This window comes from Dermacentor albipictus, chromosome 1 (genome assembly GCF_038994185.2).
Source record: "Dermacentor albipictus isolate Rhodes 1998 colony chromosome 1, USDA_Dalb.pri_finalv2, whole genome shotgun sequence".
NCBI lineage: Eukaryota > Metazoa > Arthropoda > Arachnida > Ixodida > Ixodidae > Dermacentor > Dermacentor albipictus.
Window position 1 is genome coordinate 431295404 of NC_091821.1, and position 18936 is coordinate 431314339.

The window sequence follows — 18936 nt, forward strand, 5'->3', positions numbered from 1 at the left end:
CCCCCTCGATTCAGCTTGGCCCAGCCCCATATCACGCCCATGGTTAGGGTGGCCCACCCCCCATATCGCCCCCAAATTTAGGTTCTCCCACCCCCATATCATCCCCAAATCCAGGCTGGCCCACCCCCATATTCCCCCAAACTTAGGCTTACCCACCCCTATATGACCTCAAATTTAGGTTGGGCCACCCCCATATCAGCCTCAACTTCAGCTTGGCTCACTACCATTTCACCCCAAACTTAGGTAGGGCCACTCCCATATCATTGCTAAATTCACCTTGGCCCAAATTTATGCTGATGCCACTTCCAATTTCAAGTTGGTCACCCCAACCCTTTTTATGAAGACCTATATATTTATATGGGAAATCCGTCAAGCTTTTGGCGTTACAGGTACGATATTGCACGATTTTGCTACCAAATTGCTGGGGTACTCGACAAAGAATGCTGCGCGTTAAAAGCAAATGCACCGAACGAAGGACATTTATTCAAATGGTTTTTTACGGCCACACCTACGGATTGATACCACTTGGCTGTAGGGAACACATTAACCGTAGCTACTAATCCAGACGCTGCACATCTCCTAGTTGGTGCATTTCTTATTTGGATGAATATTTAGAAATAATGAATGTTCGGGCAGCGACTCAGCCTAGCAGACCCTTTGTTCCACACGAATGTTGCATAGGAATGGCACTGGCCACCGGGTAACATCGTGGCACAGCTGGACGTCATTCGCTCGGAATGTGTGCCATTAAGGACAGCCGAAAGTCGAAGAAAACGGACCTTCCAGAAGAACGCAATAAGAATAGCCATCTTGTTCTTGCAGGTTCCACGCTACAAGCACGAAAGTTATTTTTTTTTCATAACACAAAGCCATGCGCAAGCTTCTAGTTAGGTTATCCAATGAATAAAACCTTCATAAAAGCGATGACTTAACAAATCAACACGATACTGCTACGTTTTATGAAGGAAAAACAGAAAGCATAATATTTCAAGAGCACCACAGGAAAACCAGAACCGAAAGCAATTCTTGAGTTTTGTGTTTATGCCATTTGGTAGGAGACTATGAGCCCTATGCGGCTTTCAAAAAATGCGCAGCTGAAAAACCAAAACCGAAAGCAAATCTTGGGTTTTGTGATTCTGCCATCTAGTGAGAGACTACAAAACTAGGTCCTATGCTGCTTTAAAAAAAAAACGCTGCGAAGGGGGAATCGAACCACGGCCGCCCGTGATGCGGGACGATAGGTGCTCGCTATTCTACCGCTCGGCCACGGCTACCGAGGCTTCGCCGAGGGGTACGCTTATGTTTTTATAGATACCACGGCAATTTTCACGACAGTGTTGCAAAAATCGCTTTCGGGAACAGTCTTACGCCATATGTGGAAAGTCGAGAGAGGCATCAATCGAAAGCTGAGTCTCCGGACTACATACGCTGCACTGCGTATTACGATAGACGGGATAGTTTTATTACAGTCATCGTTCTTGCCTCAAAAATCGAGCACAAATTTTCGTCGTTTCCATAGGCTTCCATTGCTAAAACTTTAAGTGCTGTGGGAACAAAATTTTTACGTGCCATAGAGTGATCACTGCATTTGGCTCGTGTGGACTGTCATCCAGAACACGTTTGTCACCTGCGTTTTTCAATAATCGGCCTGCAGCTTTTGTTATTCGCAAAAAACCCGCTCGTTCCATTGAAAACGCGCTAGCTTCGTGCCGGGCCCGCTTGGGGCGCTAGTTGGTACGTGTCCAGAAAAGCTGGATATGATCAGTCTCGTTCGCCCCAATCTCATCGCTTTGCTGTAACTCACAGAACTAAGGCGACCAACGGCTTCCATTGGGGAGCGAGCGATTGCACTGACATTGAAAAAAAAAATAAAGGAGGTGATGAAATAACTATACTCCATCTCACAACTAACTTGCAGCACTGCTATGCACTGCCGGAGATATGAGGTGTACACAGGCAATATGCTTGCGCAGCAGAATGTAGTTCCGGGCGTAACTGTCTGAATATTAACGAGATAAGAAGGTTTTAGCTTTACTCCTTGCATGATGCCTTACAGCGATACTTGATACGTTAGGCCCTCCGCGCATGCAGGTCGCGTACTCTGAACTATTGTGCCGGTTACCGGCTGGCCACCGTAATAGCCACCCTAATAGGCGCGATGGCGTACAGCAAGCAGCACGGTAGCCGGCATACAGGCGAGACGGTCCGTTTTGATCCGAATTCGTGCTTGTTACTGGCTCTCCATCGGGACCGCAAGAAACAAGTGCCAAAATCCGTCATCGCGTAGTCTCATCTCACGCTGAGGGCAAATAATTAGGCATCATTTGTCGTTATTATTAAAATAAGTTGTTTGTTTTGATGCTGCTCGGACTACCAAGGCGATACCGAGGCGGTACCGAGCCGTAATAGTGGTTTCGTGTCTACTTAGCAGTTGGCGCCCCAACTTTAGCGCCCGCGGCACGTTGACGATGCGGAACGCTCTAAAAGCATCATTGTTCACTGCGGGAATAATTTGGATCTCCGCTCCGGCACGGTTTGTGATGGCCGCCGAAGTAGCTTCCGATGAATCTCCAGAACGCTACTGGACAAAGATAAAAATGCTTTCCTAAGAAATCAAGGTTACTAGCGCTAAATGTGTTTGCTGCGGTCAAAAGAGAACTAGGTAAGAGCGCCAGCGTCGATGCTGTCATAAAGAGAAACGCGTTCCTCACAAACGCAAGAGAACGCTTCCTGTACAAGTGGGTTTCCGGAAAAAAAAATATGGCTGTGGCTTAGGTAAGGTTAAGCCCAGGATGCGAAGCATACTAGCCTTTATTTTAGTTGTTGAACCACTGTTTAGCTTGGTGAACTGCTGTTGCTTGGCTATATTTGGTTCGGCTAGACGAAGAAACAACTCATGCGTTACTCTGCTTCGCTTTGGACGCCCCGCATTGGACGCGGTGAGCGTCGAGCAACGCAGCGTTCGGCGCGGCAACGAAATGTGCGCCTGAGCAAGCGACGCACGCCTGAGCCTTAGAAGCAGCTCGTTTCTAAGGCAACACCGCATTCACTAGAGGCGCTTTTGTACCGCTTTGAAGCATCGTACTCGTGGCTCAGTGGTAGCGTCTCCGTCTCACACTCCGGAGACCCTGGTTCGATTCCCACCCAGCCCATCTTGCAAGAGTTGAGCCAAAGCCACTTCTCCTCTGTCGTGACGTCACGGTGTCACGTGGTATTCAAGGCGACACCGCCGCGCCTGAGGAGCTGGGTTGAGCTCTCGTAATATGCTTCGCATAAAAATGGCTGTGGCTTAGCTAAGTTCAAGCCCAGGATGCGAAGCATACTAGCCTTTATTTTAGTTGTTGAACCACTGTTTAGCCTGGTGAACTGCTGTTGCTAGGCTATATTTGGTTCGGCTAGACGAAGAAACAACTCATGCGTTACTCTGCTTCGCCTTCAAGAGTGGAACGCGACAGCGTTCCCGTCGACCCGCCAAGGGGTGTAAGACAATGGGCTACGGCGCAGCGACTACGCGCCCCGCATTGGACGCGGTGAGCGTCGAGCAACGCAGCGTTCGGCGCGGCAACGAAATGTGCGCCTGAGCAAGAGACGCATGCCTGAGCCTTAGAAACAGCTCGTTTCTAAGGCAACACCGCATTCACTAGAGGCGCTTTTGTACCGCTTTGAAGCATCGTACTCGTGGCTCAGTGGTAGCGTCTCCGTCTCACACTCCGGAGACCCTGGTTCGATTCCCACCCAGCCCATCTTGCAAGAGTTGAGCCAAAGCCACCTAGAAACAAGCGCAGCTGCTTATATACCACCGCGACGCCGCGAGAGACGGCGCGAGTTGGAGCCCTGTTTCTCCTCTGTCGTGACGTCACGGTGTCACGTGGTATGGCATGGGGTCAAAGGTCATTGAAGGCGACACCGCCGCGCCTGAGGAGCTGGGTTGAGCTCTAGTAATATGCTTCGCATAAAACATCTCGACGATTTGCTGCGACAAGACTATGCCAAGAGGAACGAACTCTCCATGGTGCCAAAGCTTGCGTCTCACTTCAAGGAGGATGAAACGCTGCCTTCTCTTTCACACGTAACGACATCGCATGCTTACGAAAATAAGCTTTCGCTTTAATAGCTGGTCCCGCAGCACCCTACTTATTGAGTCTACTCACATAGTTTAGTGCCACCACAAGTGCTTGCATCAAGTTACAGAATTGCGGCAGCAAGGCAGGCCCATTCTCTGGGCTGACGAAACATGGGTTCACGTAGGGTACACGACAGATAGGGTGTGGGTCTACGAGAGTGTTAAAACTGCCACATCAATAGTAAAAAAAGACACTAACTCGTTTGCAGCTGTCCCTGCCATAGATTTGAAGCTTTTCTTACGAAATAAGCCTAGAAGCCATTGGCACCAATCACGGGACTCTGAAACCTCTAATACGCTTCATGTTATTAAGCCGCTGTCGGGGAATTGGCCACCCAAAACAACAACACGACGAACCGACATCATCAAGTGTCGACTGAGAATCACACAGACATGCCGCACACGCTCTTACCTCTTGACCGGCGATGAGCTACATATCTGTGATAAATGTGGTGATACATCGACTGTCCTGCACGTCTTACTTGAATGTCATGAAATGGAAGCTCGAAGAAAGAAAATTTCGTTTACCATACCATCAGCCAATGCCACTCCATCCAGCAATGTTCTTTGACGACGAGTCATATTTTGATAGCAAGTAAGTTTTAGCCTCTTAAAATGCATGTTGTACATTTACTGCACGTTATACACATAAGTTATACGTAGCACAATCTCTTATCGGAGGCTGCTGGTACGATTATAGTGTTTAGAGCACGTGCTTCACTTCCCTTGCGTACAAGAGCACGCGTGAGGCATTAGTGCTACCCGAATATTCTTACATGCTAATCTCACAACCACTTCGCAACATATATATGCTGTATATAGCTCACCTCACACGACATCGTTTTCGTACATATACGCCATCTTTTAGGTATTTCACAGGCAATGTTTTAGGCCACTATACAGATAACTTACACCTCTATCGTTTGCCATTGAACGTTTGATCGAATGCTTCATACGTATTTCCTGCCGCTCTTTGGCCATCTTTGGCCCTTGCACCATTAAACTCCGTACATCATTTAGAGTGTTAAAACTGCTGAACAAACAATAAGGGCGGGACTCTCAGTTGACCTGCAGAACCCAAGTTGTAAATAGGCCCGATTGTTTGGGATCTTGGGATCTATTGCGGAAACGAGAATGGCTCTGTCCAAGGTGCCGGAGAAATATTTCAAGCGAATAAAGGCACAGGTGACTACTATGAAGAGATGACTATGACTACCACGCCTTCTTCCGCACAGTATGATAGTACTGGGCAACGCGCCGTACCCCTCGGTGAGGCAATAAAACATTTCCCCGCAGGAGTACTCTTAAAAGGAAATGCAGACGTGACTTTCACAAAACGGAGTTCCCTTGAATGACGATATGGTAAAGGCAGAGTTGATGAAACTTGTTGAGACTGAAAGTTGATGGCAGCACATACTGTGTAGGCTGTGTTGCTGTTGCTGCTGGACACCTCGCTTTAAGGCTGCCACTATATCACTGCCAGCTCAATCGCCCAGAGCTAGTGTGGAGCGGCATGAAGCGTTTTGTGGCTTCTTCGAACCGGGGATTCAAAGTGAAAGAGCTGAAAGAACATGCTGCAGATGTCACTGCACAAGTAAGTCCCCAGAGGTGGAAGAACTGTGTTAAACATGTGATTGAGGAAGAAGAAAAAATGAGACATGGACCACATCAAACGCACTACGGGTGATTCGTGGCCTATACCCCATATTGGGTATGTGCTATTGAGGCTTCATTATCATCATCATTATCGTGGACGATATTGTCGACAACAACCAGTCGTTGTCAATTAAGGGGAGGACACAACAACCTCTGACGAGGAGGCCAGTAGGGAGGATGAAAACATTGGGTGCTAGTGACTACTCAAACTTTAGCCACCTCCCCTAGAACATTTGTTGCTTGACAGTCACACAGTGGACTCACGAACATGATTCTAAAACATATTTGAAAAACCTATTTTGTTTATACATTGATTGTTCTTAAACTCAGTAAACACACAGTAGGTCATACACTGTCGCACCCACGAACTATAACGGGCAAGCGAAAATTGAGCTGTGGGCTTCGGTATCGAGCGAGTTTCGGCAGCACAATAATTCATGTTCAGTGACTTTAGTTGAAAGATGTAACGGTGCGTGTTTGGCGACTGCTGCAGTCCTTCGGGACTATTCAACATCAGTCCACATTTAGCCAGTGATAGGTTTGATTTATATGAGTGCCTGCACATCAAATATATTGGAGAATATGGCACTTAAGCGCCGTAAACTTGGAAAGCGAAATTTACAATCTAGCCTGTCAATTTCTGGCTGTCTTATGGCGTTTTACATTAAAGAAGCAGATGCACTCGTGAGAAAAGTACATATGCCGCAGGGCTGGAGGACACTATGCAAAACAATATGAAGCAGGATAAGAAAGCACAGTTTACAAAGCAGACTATGTACAAATCACACACACGCACACGGTGGCCCTTCAAGAAGCTTTTTGTCCACCGTGGCCTATTATTCGGGATTTCGAAGTCCGCCATCACGCCTTTTGCTTCTGACTTTTGGACTTGGTCGAGGTCGACGACGAGGACCTACTGGAAGGGCGTCGCAGCCGTGTGCCTTTCTTAAGCGAACTGGCCGAACGGCTTCTGTCGGCTTTGGGCTGCTTCGGCGTAAACGCGAAGGTTTTGCGCGGTTCGGGATCAGCTGTTACGTTGGTCAATTTGCTGGTATCGCTGATCGTTTCTGCGGCGCTGTCCAATCCTTGGTGCTGATCATAGGCGCCGACCATCGCCGCGACCCTCGAGGTGTGCTGCTTGGCGGACTCCGCCAGCCCGGTGAGGAAGGCGTACGGACCCGGTGTCACCACGCTCGGCACAGCCGCGGAGCCTCGGGGGGTGACAATAGTCGAGGCTCGTGGCGTTTGCGACAACGCGGCCTCGGCTGCCACGGCTGGCGTCGCGCAGTCCGCGCGTGGTCCGGAGCCGGGGCGCCCGGTCGAGTTAGTTGGCGGCACTGGTGTCCCGGCGTCCTAATGAAAGCGTAAAACGAGATCGTGATACTTCACTGAAGCTCTCAATAGACCAGAGAGCTAGAAGCAAGGCTTGTCTGCACTGCATCGCTTCCCGAAGCGCACAGCGCTCGCATCCACGACGAACATTCGTGTCGAGGCGAGTCGAGACATGACGGCTGCTGCAGGTTGCGCCCCGATATGCGGTCAACAATTTCGTTTCTATACAGTGCGAGAGGCTTCTTGGAAGGCTATAGAAAATCAGCCTCCGTTTCACCCTGTGAAAGTGGATGCACAGCGAAGCTGTCGCCGACATTAGACAAGCACCACCACCCCAAGTGACACACGTGACACGCGCGCGCACGTGTGCGCCGGAAGTGCAGCATACATTATGATTCGTCTAGGCCCTCCGGCAAGCGCAAGTGACTTATTAAAATAATTGAATTTTTCAAAGCAAACTGCGTCAGCCAGTTTGTAAAGTATGGCTTACACGCAAGCTGCAGACGGGATAGCTTCGGATTGTAATTCGAAGATATGAGAAAAGACACTTCTGTTACGCAGGAACTGAAAGACAAAGCCCTTTTACTGCTGCAGTTTGAGGTCTGCAAGTGCCCGCAGCCACTAGGTGGCGGTACTGTTTTTGCATAATGTTTGCCATAATGTCGATTACGGCCGCAGCACACGCGGAGTGCCAAGGCATCAAGGACAGATACATCATGTACACACATACGTCACGCGCACACGCATTTGTGCAGAAGTGCAGCATACATTCTGATTCTTCTAGGCCCTCCACCAACCGCAAGTGCGCTGTTGAAATACTGGAATTTCTCACAGTAAACTGTGTGAGAAAACGCTTAAAATGCGACTTAACACACAAGCTGCAGACATGATTGTTTTGGATTGTAATTCGAATATAGAGAAAACATAATTCTGTTAAGCGGAAACTCAGAGACAAAGCCCTTTTCCAGCCGCTGTTTGAGGTCTGCCTGAGTGACCACGGCCGCTAGGCGGCGGTACTGTTTTTTGGGTGAGCGCAGAGCAAGCCCAAGAAAAACTCCTGACCAACTAGAGGCTAACAGCTTTACTGTAAAGAAAAGAAGCGCCCCACGTAGGCGAAAGAGCCTGCGCCTTCCACTTTCGTCCGGGAGAAGCTTGTGATGTCCCTAGGGGTGGGCAGCGCAACCCGCACGAAACAGAAAAAAGGAAGTACACGATACGGGCGCAGACTAAAAACATCCTTAGTCTGCGCTCGTATCGTTTACATCCTTTTTGTGTTTCGTCCGGGTTGCGCTGCTCACCCGTGAAAACATGTTCAGTCTCCAACTCGGCCAGCATGCTGTGGTAATTGTAAGCACGGAAGACCCTTTCCAATAAGAGTGATAATGTGGACGCTATAGCGATAACTGGGCCCTGGGCGCTATAACGTAAAGCTATTCCAAACTCTTCTATTCCAATTCTGCAACCAGCCCTCCGTGATTGGTGAAAAACTTTTTTGGACCACCCTTACTTCACCTGCCTGTCACGCGACGTCACGAAAACCGCGATAGCTCTCCATCTGATATGACGTGTACACACTGATTATGATGATTTGACCGAATAAAAGCACAATAGTTATTTCTGATTCGACGCCTTTTCGCCATTAGCCCTCGGCTATTGGTCAAAATTTTCGGGCTCCACCATTTCACCTGCCTGTCATGCGACATTACAGAACCGCAAAAACTCACCGCGTCAAAGTGACGTGTACGCGTTAAAGATGCATTAATATGCCGAACAAAACTGAATTTTCTTCTGAATAGCCGCAGGCTGTCCCGTTCCGAAAGGAATAAAAGGTGGCTGCCGCCGATCGCTCAGGCACTGGCGACTTGCACCTGCCGGAGAGCATGGGTTTATTTGCGTATAATAAAGCTTTCCTGCGTGGTCGTGTAACGTTTTCGAGCACTTTCGGCACGCTTACGACCTCATTCTGCCAACTCTTCATTGCTGAGGGTCCGTTTTAGCGTCATTATTAAGCTTCCGTTGCATGCCGCCGCGATCGTCGACGAGCCACCGTAAGCGAAGTAAGGGAAAACGGGCCAATCACAGACGCTGGCACCACCTTCTTCATCCGGTTATCGATTTTCAGTGCAGTGGCTCGGCCCCATCGAATCCCTCTCCCTCTTGATCGTGCTCCACGCTTCTTGTGAGCCAATTAGATAAGACAAGCCGCTCAGTGTAGGCAACGTTATTCATTTTTCAAGCAAACAAAAGTGACTTCCAATGAACGAGAAGAGCGTTTGATTGGTCTGTTAAAACAACCCTGCAGGTGAACGCCCGATGCTTGCGTCGGCGGTTACGCAAAGTTGACGTTAGGAAATTGGAATGAAACATATTGGAATAGTTTTACGTTATAGGGCCCCTCTAAAATTATATAGTTTTACGTTACCTATATAGTTATATGTTATAGCGCCCATGGTTTTTTTAAAAATATTAATGGGCTTTGGCTGTCACGACTAACAGGTAAACTGCTTCTGCCCGAGCCGCTCTACCAGCGACTTTATAGGGTCTGTCTTGAGGGAGGTGTTTATGGCTGCGGGAAGCATAGAGTTTCTGAGCAAGATCCCTGGTGGGCACTCTGGCGCTGCGATTGTTCAGCCACCATAGGAAACCTGGTTATTACATGGATCCGTCGGACCTTTGTGGTTGTCGTTTCAGGCATTCTTGTAGCTTTTTGTACTAGGCTTCATCTGCCTTTATTGGTCAGAAGTTTCGCCATAGTTCACAAAAGCCTAAGCTTGGCGATACGGTTTGTCTAGCGGTCCACGTACTTGTCCAATAAAGCTTTTTGAACAGCGAGCGGGTTCGTTTTATCCGAAGTGAAGATTTCCGTCACAGGTAACTTGGTGAAACGAGTGCGGGGACACGTACGGTGCGGCCACAGAAAGCGCTTGCATATAAGAACAATCGACAGACCAAAAAGAGCACTCTCAAGCGAAAAGTGCCAGAATCGGCACCTGCGTCTGAAATGGCCCTACGAGGCTGAATAAATATTACCTCGTGGCGAGGAATATAGGCACATAAAGGTTAGAAAGGTTCGCTCTAACATATGAAATACGAAATGCTTTCTTATGATGTTTGCTGTGATGTGTGTATTTATGTATATTTTGTGTTATCAAGGAGGAATTCCGCAGAGAACGTGGCCGGAAACAAAGCTGCGTTCTTCACCCGAAGCCACTGCCATGATGCGCCCCCGTATCCCCGAGCCTATGCTCGTTTCCCTGCATCCAGACCAACGTGCCTTTAAGACAAAGTTGCTGCGCTTTATGCCACTCGTTCAACATACGCCCACCAGTATCGGCACGCGTGCCGCACGTGCCGATACTGGTGGGCGTATGTACAACCACGTGAAGCCGACAGACAACGAAGCCAGGGAAGGCAGGGCAACATTTGCCGTTATATTTAATACAAGTAAATAGAAACAACGAGTAAAAGGGAAATGTAATTGAACAAAAAGACAACCCCCTGCAAGCGAGGGCCGTGCCTAACGATGTCAGAACGAAATCCACGCAAGCATGCTCCACGTACGCCACCCTGGCCGTCAGTGGTGCCGGCTAACACTGCCATGGATAATCGTGTCACAAATGCATGAACGGCCAAGAAAATGAACTCCAGGACATGGCCGCTGCTTTACCATAAAGCTCAATATCTGGTTTCGGCTTCCAGCTGCAACAACTTGTGTGTTTCAACCACTTTCACTTTCTTTTCAACATTTCAAGCAAGTATAACAGCTATCTTCTCCCATGCTTCCTCTGGTTTCATTGCCAATTTGCATCACATGTTTGCAGCAAGAAATCGAGTCCTATTGGTTCCCGATAATATTGAATTAACACGACAAACAATAGTTTTTTTTCCATCTTTTTAGAAGCCGTTCGCGCTAACACCACTACCGTCAGATGTAAGAAACATTTTAAATTTCCCGGTAACCCTTGGGTGACGGGAGGTTTACTGATAGTGTCAGAAAAAAAGAAACCTATACAAAAAGATTAAAAAGAAACCTTTTAATGTACGCTTAGCGGCACGCTATAAAAAGTATTGTAACATTCTGAATAACTAGCTAAAGAAGTCTAAACGACAGTATTACAAAAATGAATTTACAAAACACAAGAACAATCCCAAAAAAAAAACAATGGCAACTTCTTAATGCATTCATGAACTTACATAAGTCCGGTAATACTACTGATAAAATAAACTACAACATTAAAGCCCATACTGATTCTTCTGGCATAGCAAATAGTTTCAGTGTCTACTTCCATAATATATACAGCAATCATATGACTACTACCTATCCCATTTATCGCTGCAATAATTCTTTTTTTCTCTTTCCCGTAACTGCAGATGAGGTATGTTCCATGATATTAGCTCTAAAGAATACAAGCCCTGGCTTAGATAACATTGCTGTATTTCATCTAAAACTTGTTGCACCGCTTACTTCTGATACACTTTGTATTATAATTAATAATATTTTTAAATGTGGCATTTTTCCCACTTCGCTTAAGAGGGCTAAGATTATTCCTGTACACACGCAAGGTGATAAAACAGACGTGTTTAACTATTGACCTATTTCTATTCTATCATCGATTAGTAATGTTGTTGAGAAGTTATTTTGTAAGCGCCTAAATAATTACTGAAACAAATTCAATTTGTTGCGGTCTTCTCAATTTGGTCTTCGCGCTGGCAGTTCGACTAACTTGGCTTTAATATCCCTAACCGACTACGTTCGTCACTCGATTGATACAGGCAACTTCGTTGGTTCGGTATTCTTGGACTTCACTAAAGCTTTTGATACAATTAATCATAACATTAATTTTACTAAGCTAGAAGCCCTGGGAATTACCGGTGCAGTACTAAACCTCCTAAGAAGCTACTTACATGATAGAGAACAAACAGTTTTTTTGGAGGTACTTATTCTGATACTAAAGTCATTAACCAAGGTGTACCACAAGGCTCCATATTACGTCCCTTACTATTCTCTATTTATATTAATCATTTACCCAGTGTCTTAAGTTGGCACATTGTGTACTATACGCAGACGATACTACTATATCGATGCGTGACAATTCTTTAACTACCTTAATTCTTAAACTAAACAATGAGCTTGACCATATTGTTGCTTGGTGTTCGTCCAATCATTTACTTATCAATCCTTCAAAAAATCAATTTATGATTTTCCGTTCTTGCCAAACAATACTACCCGGCTTGCCTGAGATAACTCTAGATGGTCATCACATACCCGTCTCTGATTGTGTATCATTTTTGGGCATCAAATTAGATTCTAACCTTAAGTTTTCTCAACACATTGCCTTCATTAAGCAAAAGTTTGCCTTCGGTATTAGAGCATATACAATAATGATAGCGAATCTAGTTGTTCTTTTAGGACAGGAGTGGTGTATCCAAAATGTTGTCCATTACGTTAAATAGTGTACCCACGGCCCTTCTAGATGTGAGGCCTTGAACTTGGAAAACGCCAGCAAGTTATATTTGCCGTTCGGATCAGTGTGAAAACACTCGTATAGAGTGTTCGATTGGCGGGATATATACCTGTATACCGAGTCCGCAATCGTCCCCAGAAGCTACATAACGGTACCGGCATATTCTGGGTTTCAGTGCCTCGCATTCCCGAAAACATTTAGGCTATAATTCTTCGCAAAATAATGTGCCAGCCCATTGTGAGCTACTCGTATCATGAGCGAAGGCCAACGGCCTATGGCAATGAACACTTACGAATAAAAGCTTTGTGATTACGGCCCCAGAGTCTATATTCAGAAAAAAGAATACTTATGATAGAACAATTTGTAAGATCACATGTCACCCAATCATGACGACGCACTTAGTTACGAAGCCGATCAGCCAGTGGCAGATGGCACTTACGAACAAAAAGCTCTGCGAATCTGTCTCCAGATCTGAGGCCCAATTCACAAAGGTTTTCATTAGCAACTGCTCGCTGCCATTGGCCGGTCGCTTTCGCTAATAATATGTCTATCATCAAGTTGGACGAAATGTGCTCTTACGAATGATTCTAGCCTAAGAACGTTTTGTGAATTCTAGCCCTGCTTAGTCTATAGCGCACGGACCGAGCCTAGGACCGAGAATATGTGCGCTATAGGGTCCGAGCATACGGTGCGGTCCGAGCATATGGTGCTGTGGCCTTTGCTTCATTCGCAAAGGATGGTGACCAAATCGGCTGCTTGATTACTCTGGACAAGTGTGATTCACAATGTACACGTACACTTCGCTATACGTACACTGCGCTATACTGTTGCTGAACAGGTAGTAGTGGCATATTTCCGTGGAGCAAAATTTTGCTTGATATTTTGTCTGTTTCTTTTTCGTTATTGTGCTATCGTGCTGTTTTGTTATTTTGTCGTCGCGCGCAATCCCTTATAAGTTCAGCGTGGCCAAGTGAATTGCCCTACGCGTCAAACGCATCTTCCCTCCGAGAATTAGTTATGTCTCACGGGTCTGGGCTCCTTGCTGTTGGAGTCGGGAGCAACTGTTCTGGCCGGCGAATCGGCTTTGGTGGCGGCGGCTGCACCTCTCGACGGCAGGGGCTCCGAGACGGAGCCCAGGCCGCTGCGCACCAGGTACCGGCCGCGATCGTCCTGGCCGACCACCACGAAGCAGCCCAAGAAGTCCGCCAGCAGGCGACGCGCGAACAATGTCTGGTAGGCGTACGAGACGCCCACGGTGCAGCTCAAGCTAGCGACCATACAGAACGTGCGATACAGCGGCGGACTGATTATCACCGGCACGTTGATGAGCGGCTCGCCGCACAACGTACGCGTCAGGAGTCCGACCAGGAAGCCTGCGGGGTCCAAAAAAGGGTGCAGTGGAGTGTTTGCGCTGATCTGTGACAGCTTATAAATGAGTGCCCGCGGCACCCTCCGCATAATACGCTTTTACGTCGTGCGAGCGAAAGAGTTCGCAGTTGCTTGCAGCGAGCGCGCCATGGCGGAGCGCGCGGACAACTCCGTGGCAAATGTGCCAATGTCCTCCTCTTCCACCTGTACTGTAGTGTCCACATCAGTTTATGTATATTCAGCAAATTTATTTGATGAGAACGCCGCCGTTTGACCCGTCCTATGTTGGACCGGCCAATGGCAATGCGTACTTGCGAACGAAACGATTTGTGAAGTGTGGGAAGGAACTCCGGGTAAGCATACATTTCTTGAATGTCCATGAAAGGAACGGGCTAAAAACGCAAAGTTCTTGCGATTCAATACACTGCCTCGGACTTCCTGAGGGGTCATGGGCATTGTTGCATGGGAAATAAAGCCAATTCTTAGGCCAAATAATTCTGTTCCGACTTTGTGACATGTCGCTAACGTATACGGAGCTACGAGAGCGACGAAGTTGAACGGCGTCTTTTTCAATTCTATTCCAGAGGCGCGTTTGTTGCTATGCTGCACCAATTGCGCCAAGGTGCTCGTCCCCTGCGTCAGACAGCGTGACCATTCCATATGCGCTGTAGTGGAAATATGATAATAGCGCACAATATTTGGATAAGAAGCATAGATATACAAAAGGACATGACTCTCAGACTCAACGCTTTCTTGAGCGTGAAGGACAAGGGAGGGTGTAAAGGGGTGCCACATATTTAGTCACAGTTCTATGACAAAATTATGTTTGTCGGCATAAGGAAGGCAGCCCCCATGTCGGTGAAGTCTAACTTGCCAAGATCATATTGAGCGTATCAGATGAGTCGTAAAACAGGCGGAGACTGGAATGGCCTGACCGCTTGAGTGGTCCCCTCACATATCCTGAGGTGTTGAGGACTTCTGTTTGGAACCACGTGTTGCTTCATGAAATTTGTTTATGTGTTCGCAATAACGACTCCTACCTATAATTCTTCTACGACATTGAGAGACATCATAGAAGGCGGCACTGAGAGCAAATAAATGAAATGAGACAATAAGAGCTTACTTCGCAACACGGAGTGAATTACATTTAGTCGGTTACGACTAACCCGCCAAGCTTCGATCTAGAGGTTATGAAAATACAGCGTGTTGTTGTGGAGAACTCCAAATGCATGGGGGACGCGATCATGTTCTTCTTGTCCTTGTCTAGTTTTCGCGCTGTCATCATGGATGACACACCTAACACGGTCACGTACTTTCATACGGGCAAAGAAAACGGGCATACCGGCAAGTACACCGTAGGTGTTTGTCAGCTCTGCCAGGTAGAAGAGACAGAGGAGCTGCGGGAAGAGCAGCACGTAGATGATGTCGGCGCAGAGGCTCCGCATTATGTAGACGGATTGCGCGTCTAGCGCCATGGCCGCGGTCACCGCACCCAAAAGGCACACGCTCATGCGAGCAGCCGCCGCCATCTCCTCCGAGCTCGCCTGCGTGGAAGTTGCAGCGAAGTCTCAGGGGTAAGGTGTCTTCGATTTGTCGTCGTATATAGATTGCCCACGAGCGGTATTTCCAGGCAATCACTTTCGGGAAGACATTCACGTTCGGGAGATTTCGCATGACTATAGCGCCAGACGCATCGATATGTTTACGAGCGGCAGCAATTTTTGGCGCAGGGCCAAGCGCGGCGACATTCGAATAGTGCCAGGAACCGGCCAGGGACGCCGCCGCTGAGGCGTCGCGCTAGTCACGCGATATATCGCGACAGTTCGTGCCTCCGCGAAGGTGATTGCTTGAAAATATTGACCCAGGAGTGGCCCAAGCGCAGTTTTCAGGAAATCAGCGTTGGCGTCTCGTTGTTTACCGTATAGAGCGGGACATTCTGGGAGGACAATTTGAGAATGCTCACAATAAATGCCCTCTAGAACCGCATCATGCCCTCCGAGATCAGGTGGTGCACGCGGTGCTTTAAAGCCCGAGCACACTGTCCGATCTCAGATGCCGCTTTCGTATAAATGATGCCACGGAGGTGGGAACTTTGTACCACGCAACACAGCACAGGACTCGCCGAATCTTGCTTTCTACAGTGGGCCTTTTCGATTATCCGTCCCCGACAACCTCCTCACCGGCCGAGGTGGTGTCTTCCTCCAATGAGCGTTGCGTAAGCCGCCTCGCCGACAATCCCGGACAGTCCCGGACGACAAATCAAAGAGGCCCACCGTTAACACCGATTTTGTGATATCAGGGCCCGAGAAAAAGACTTGCAAATTATCTGTAGCATATGTAAGGTTTCCTGGTCTTGGGGAGACTATACCTCCGCGGTAAACTACGACTACGGAGGTTCGACTCGTGGTTGGCGGTGCTCGGACGATCCATGCGTTTCTCGAGCTATGAGAAATTGAGTTTAAACCGCGATCAAGAATGCGGGGACACGTTTCTGCGCATGCTTCCGCAAAATGCCGAACATGCCCGAGAGACGCGTTCATTGCTGATGCGTGAGATGCGACGAAATACAGCGAAAGGCATTGTCATAAGAAGCCAACAAACACTGACACCAAGGACAACATAGGGGAAATTACTTGCGCTGAATAAATGAAGTAAAGAAACGATATATTAGTGGAAATTAAAGTGGATGAAAAAACAACTTGCCGCAGGCGGGAGCCGAACCCACAACGTTCGCATTTCGCGTGCGATGCTCTACCAATTGAGCTACCGCGTCTTCACACTGCTCGCCTCTTCGTCATCGCAAATACTGTTCCGTAGCAATATGATACACGTAGTAGGACAATATGGAATATAGAGACGTGTAGAACATCTGTAGGCAGTGCATGATGAAAACTGGCCGAACTATTGAATACTTGTCACGGACACGCTATACAGCTTGAAAATACATCAAAATAGCCATTAATATTGTTTCATTTCGTACCTTAGGCGCATTTCCCTCCACATTGTTTTCGTTTGTGCAAATTGGTATGCATATCATATGTTTCTGTCTTTCAGGTGTTTCCTGAGCTTTTTGTTGCGAAACTTAGTGATGATGGTCCGAGATATACCCTTTTGTATATTTAAAGTTAGCCGTTGTGTGTGTGTGTGTGTTTACATGTCTTCCAGCAGAGACATGTAATATAAAGCAATTGGTACAGTTTCATTCTCACTCATTTGGGAATATGTATATTTATATGTCACAAACATGCTTGCAGTGATAGGTGCTATTATTAAAGAATTAAAAAATGGCTGTGGCTTAGCTAAGGTTAAGCCCAGGATGCGAAGCATACTAGCCTTTATTTTAGTTGTTGAACCGCTGTTTAGCCTGATGAACTGCTGTTGCTTGGCTATATTTGGTTCGGCTAGACGAAGAAACACTCATGCGTTACTCTGCTTTGCCTTCAAGAGTGGAACGCGACAGCGTTCCCGTCGACCCGCCAAGGGGTGTACGACAATGGGCTACGGCGCAGCGACTATACGCGCCCCGCATTGAACGCGGTGAGCGTCGAGCAACGCAGCGTTCGGCGCGGCAACGAATTGTGCGCCTGAGCAAGAGACGCACACCTGAGAAACAGCTCGTTTCTAAGGCAACACCGCATTCACTAGAGGCGCTTTTGTACCGCTTTGAAGCATCGTACTCGTGGCTCAGTGGTAGCGTCTCCGTCTCACACTCCGGAGACCCTGGTTCGATTCCCACCCAGCCCATCTTGCAAGAGTTGAGCCAAAGCCACTTCTCCTCTGTCGTGACGTCACGGTGTCACGTGGCATTGAAGGCGACACCGCCGCGCCTGAGGAGCTGGGTTGAGCTCTCGTAATATGCTTCGCATAAAAAGTGTTACCTTCACCGAAGCGACTCAAAAGCAGGACGTCACTCGCCGAGCAAACCTGCAACACGGTCACCGACCCGCGAATCGCGCGACTTTCGCTGCAGCGGACCGTGGGCTCGCGAAGGAAACACGCAACAGCTTCCGTGAAGACACGTTTCACTTTCGTGTGCTGCCGATTCGTATGAAAAAGGGATAAACAGATCCTTTTCCCATATTTCCTGCAAGGCAGCGTAAATCTGTGTCTGCGTTTGCTCGCGCAAGGACTTGATCTTCGCATATGCAGGCTGCTTCAAATTTGTAACGTGACCTGAAGATACTGGCGATTCTCGCGCGCCACTGTGCTATCCCGCCAGTTATTGAATACCAAGCGCAGCAGAGGGGTTGCTGTTGTGCTATGCAATCGCCTGGACAGAATGCAGCAGCCAAAAAACACCGAGGTTCCCAGTGCTCCTTTGCCGTTCGCTGTCCAGGACGAGAGGGCCGGGACTTTAAGAGAGCCGGCTTGCAGAAATTCACTCACGTTAGGCCTCAGGAAGTTAAAGTAGATGTTCCTGGCGAAGAGCGAGGCTGCGCTGAGCGCCGACGCATCGACCGACGAAAAGACGGAGGACGCGATGGCCGCGAGGCCCATGGCCGCCGCGTAGACAGGCACCAGGTAGTGTAAGCTGTACGGCAAGACGTCGGCCTGCTCGGATTCGCGAAGCACGTGACCCCCGGTGTAGCCGGCGGCCGTGAAGTCTGCGCCAGTGAGACTATGGTTGGCAAACGGAGGCCCCGTCTAGGACGGACAGGCGCCCGCGCGCACACGCAGACAAACACACACGCAGACACACACACACACACACACACACACACACACACACACACACACACACACACACACACACACACACACACACACACACACACACACACACACACACACACACACACACACACTCTCTTTCTTACGGGCGCACATATATATCAAGCTTGGTGGTTAGAAACGTTCCGTCTGTAACCACGGTTGTGCATTTCCTGAAAGTGCGAAAAAGTACATCAACAACAACGACAACAACAACAACAACAGCAATAATAATAATAATCATAATAATAATAAATTTTCATTTCCTTCTCGGCCAAAGCC

The 18936-nt window shown here is 48.0% G+C and overlaps 1 protein-coding gene across 2 annotated transcripts in view; it reads right to left on the bottom strand.

The window, feature by feature from the left end:
• Positions 1 to 6052: 6052 nt before the first annotated feature.
• The window catches only part of LOC135908483 (high-affinity choline transporter 1-like), a 34466-nt gene continuing 21582 nt past the window's right edge, over positions 6053 to 18936 (bottom strand). For both annotated transcript variants that reach the window (XM_065440286.2, XM_065440295.1), the window contains 4 exons: positions 18331 to 18548; positions 15287 to 15488; positions 13603 to 13949; positions 6053 to 7132 (listed from right to left, as the gene is read on the bottom strand). In XM_065440286.2, coding sequence (XP_065296358.1) covers positions 6641 to 7132; positions 13603 to 13949; positions 15287 to 15488; positions 18331 to 18548 — 1259 coding nt within the window. In that variant the 3' untranslated portion in view covers positions 6053 to 6640. The remainder of the gene's footprint in view (positions 7133 to 13602; positions 13950 to 15286; positions 15489 to 18330; positions 18549 to 18936) is intronic.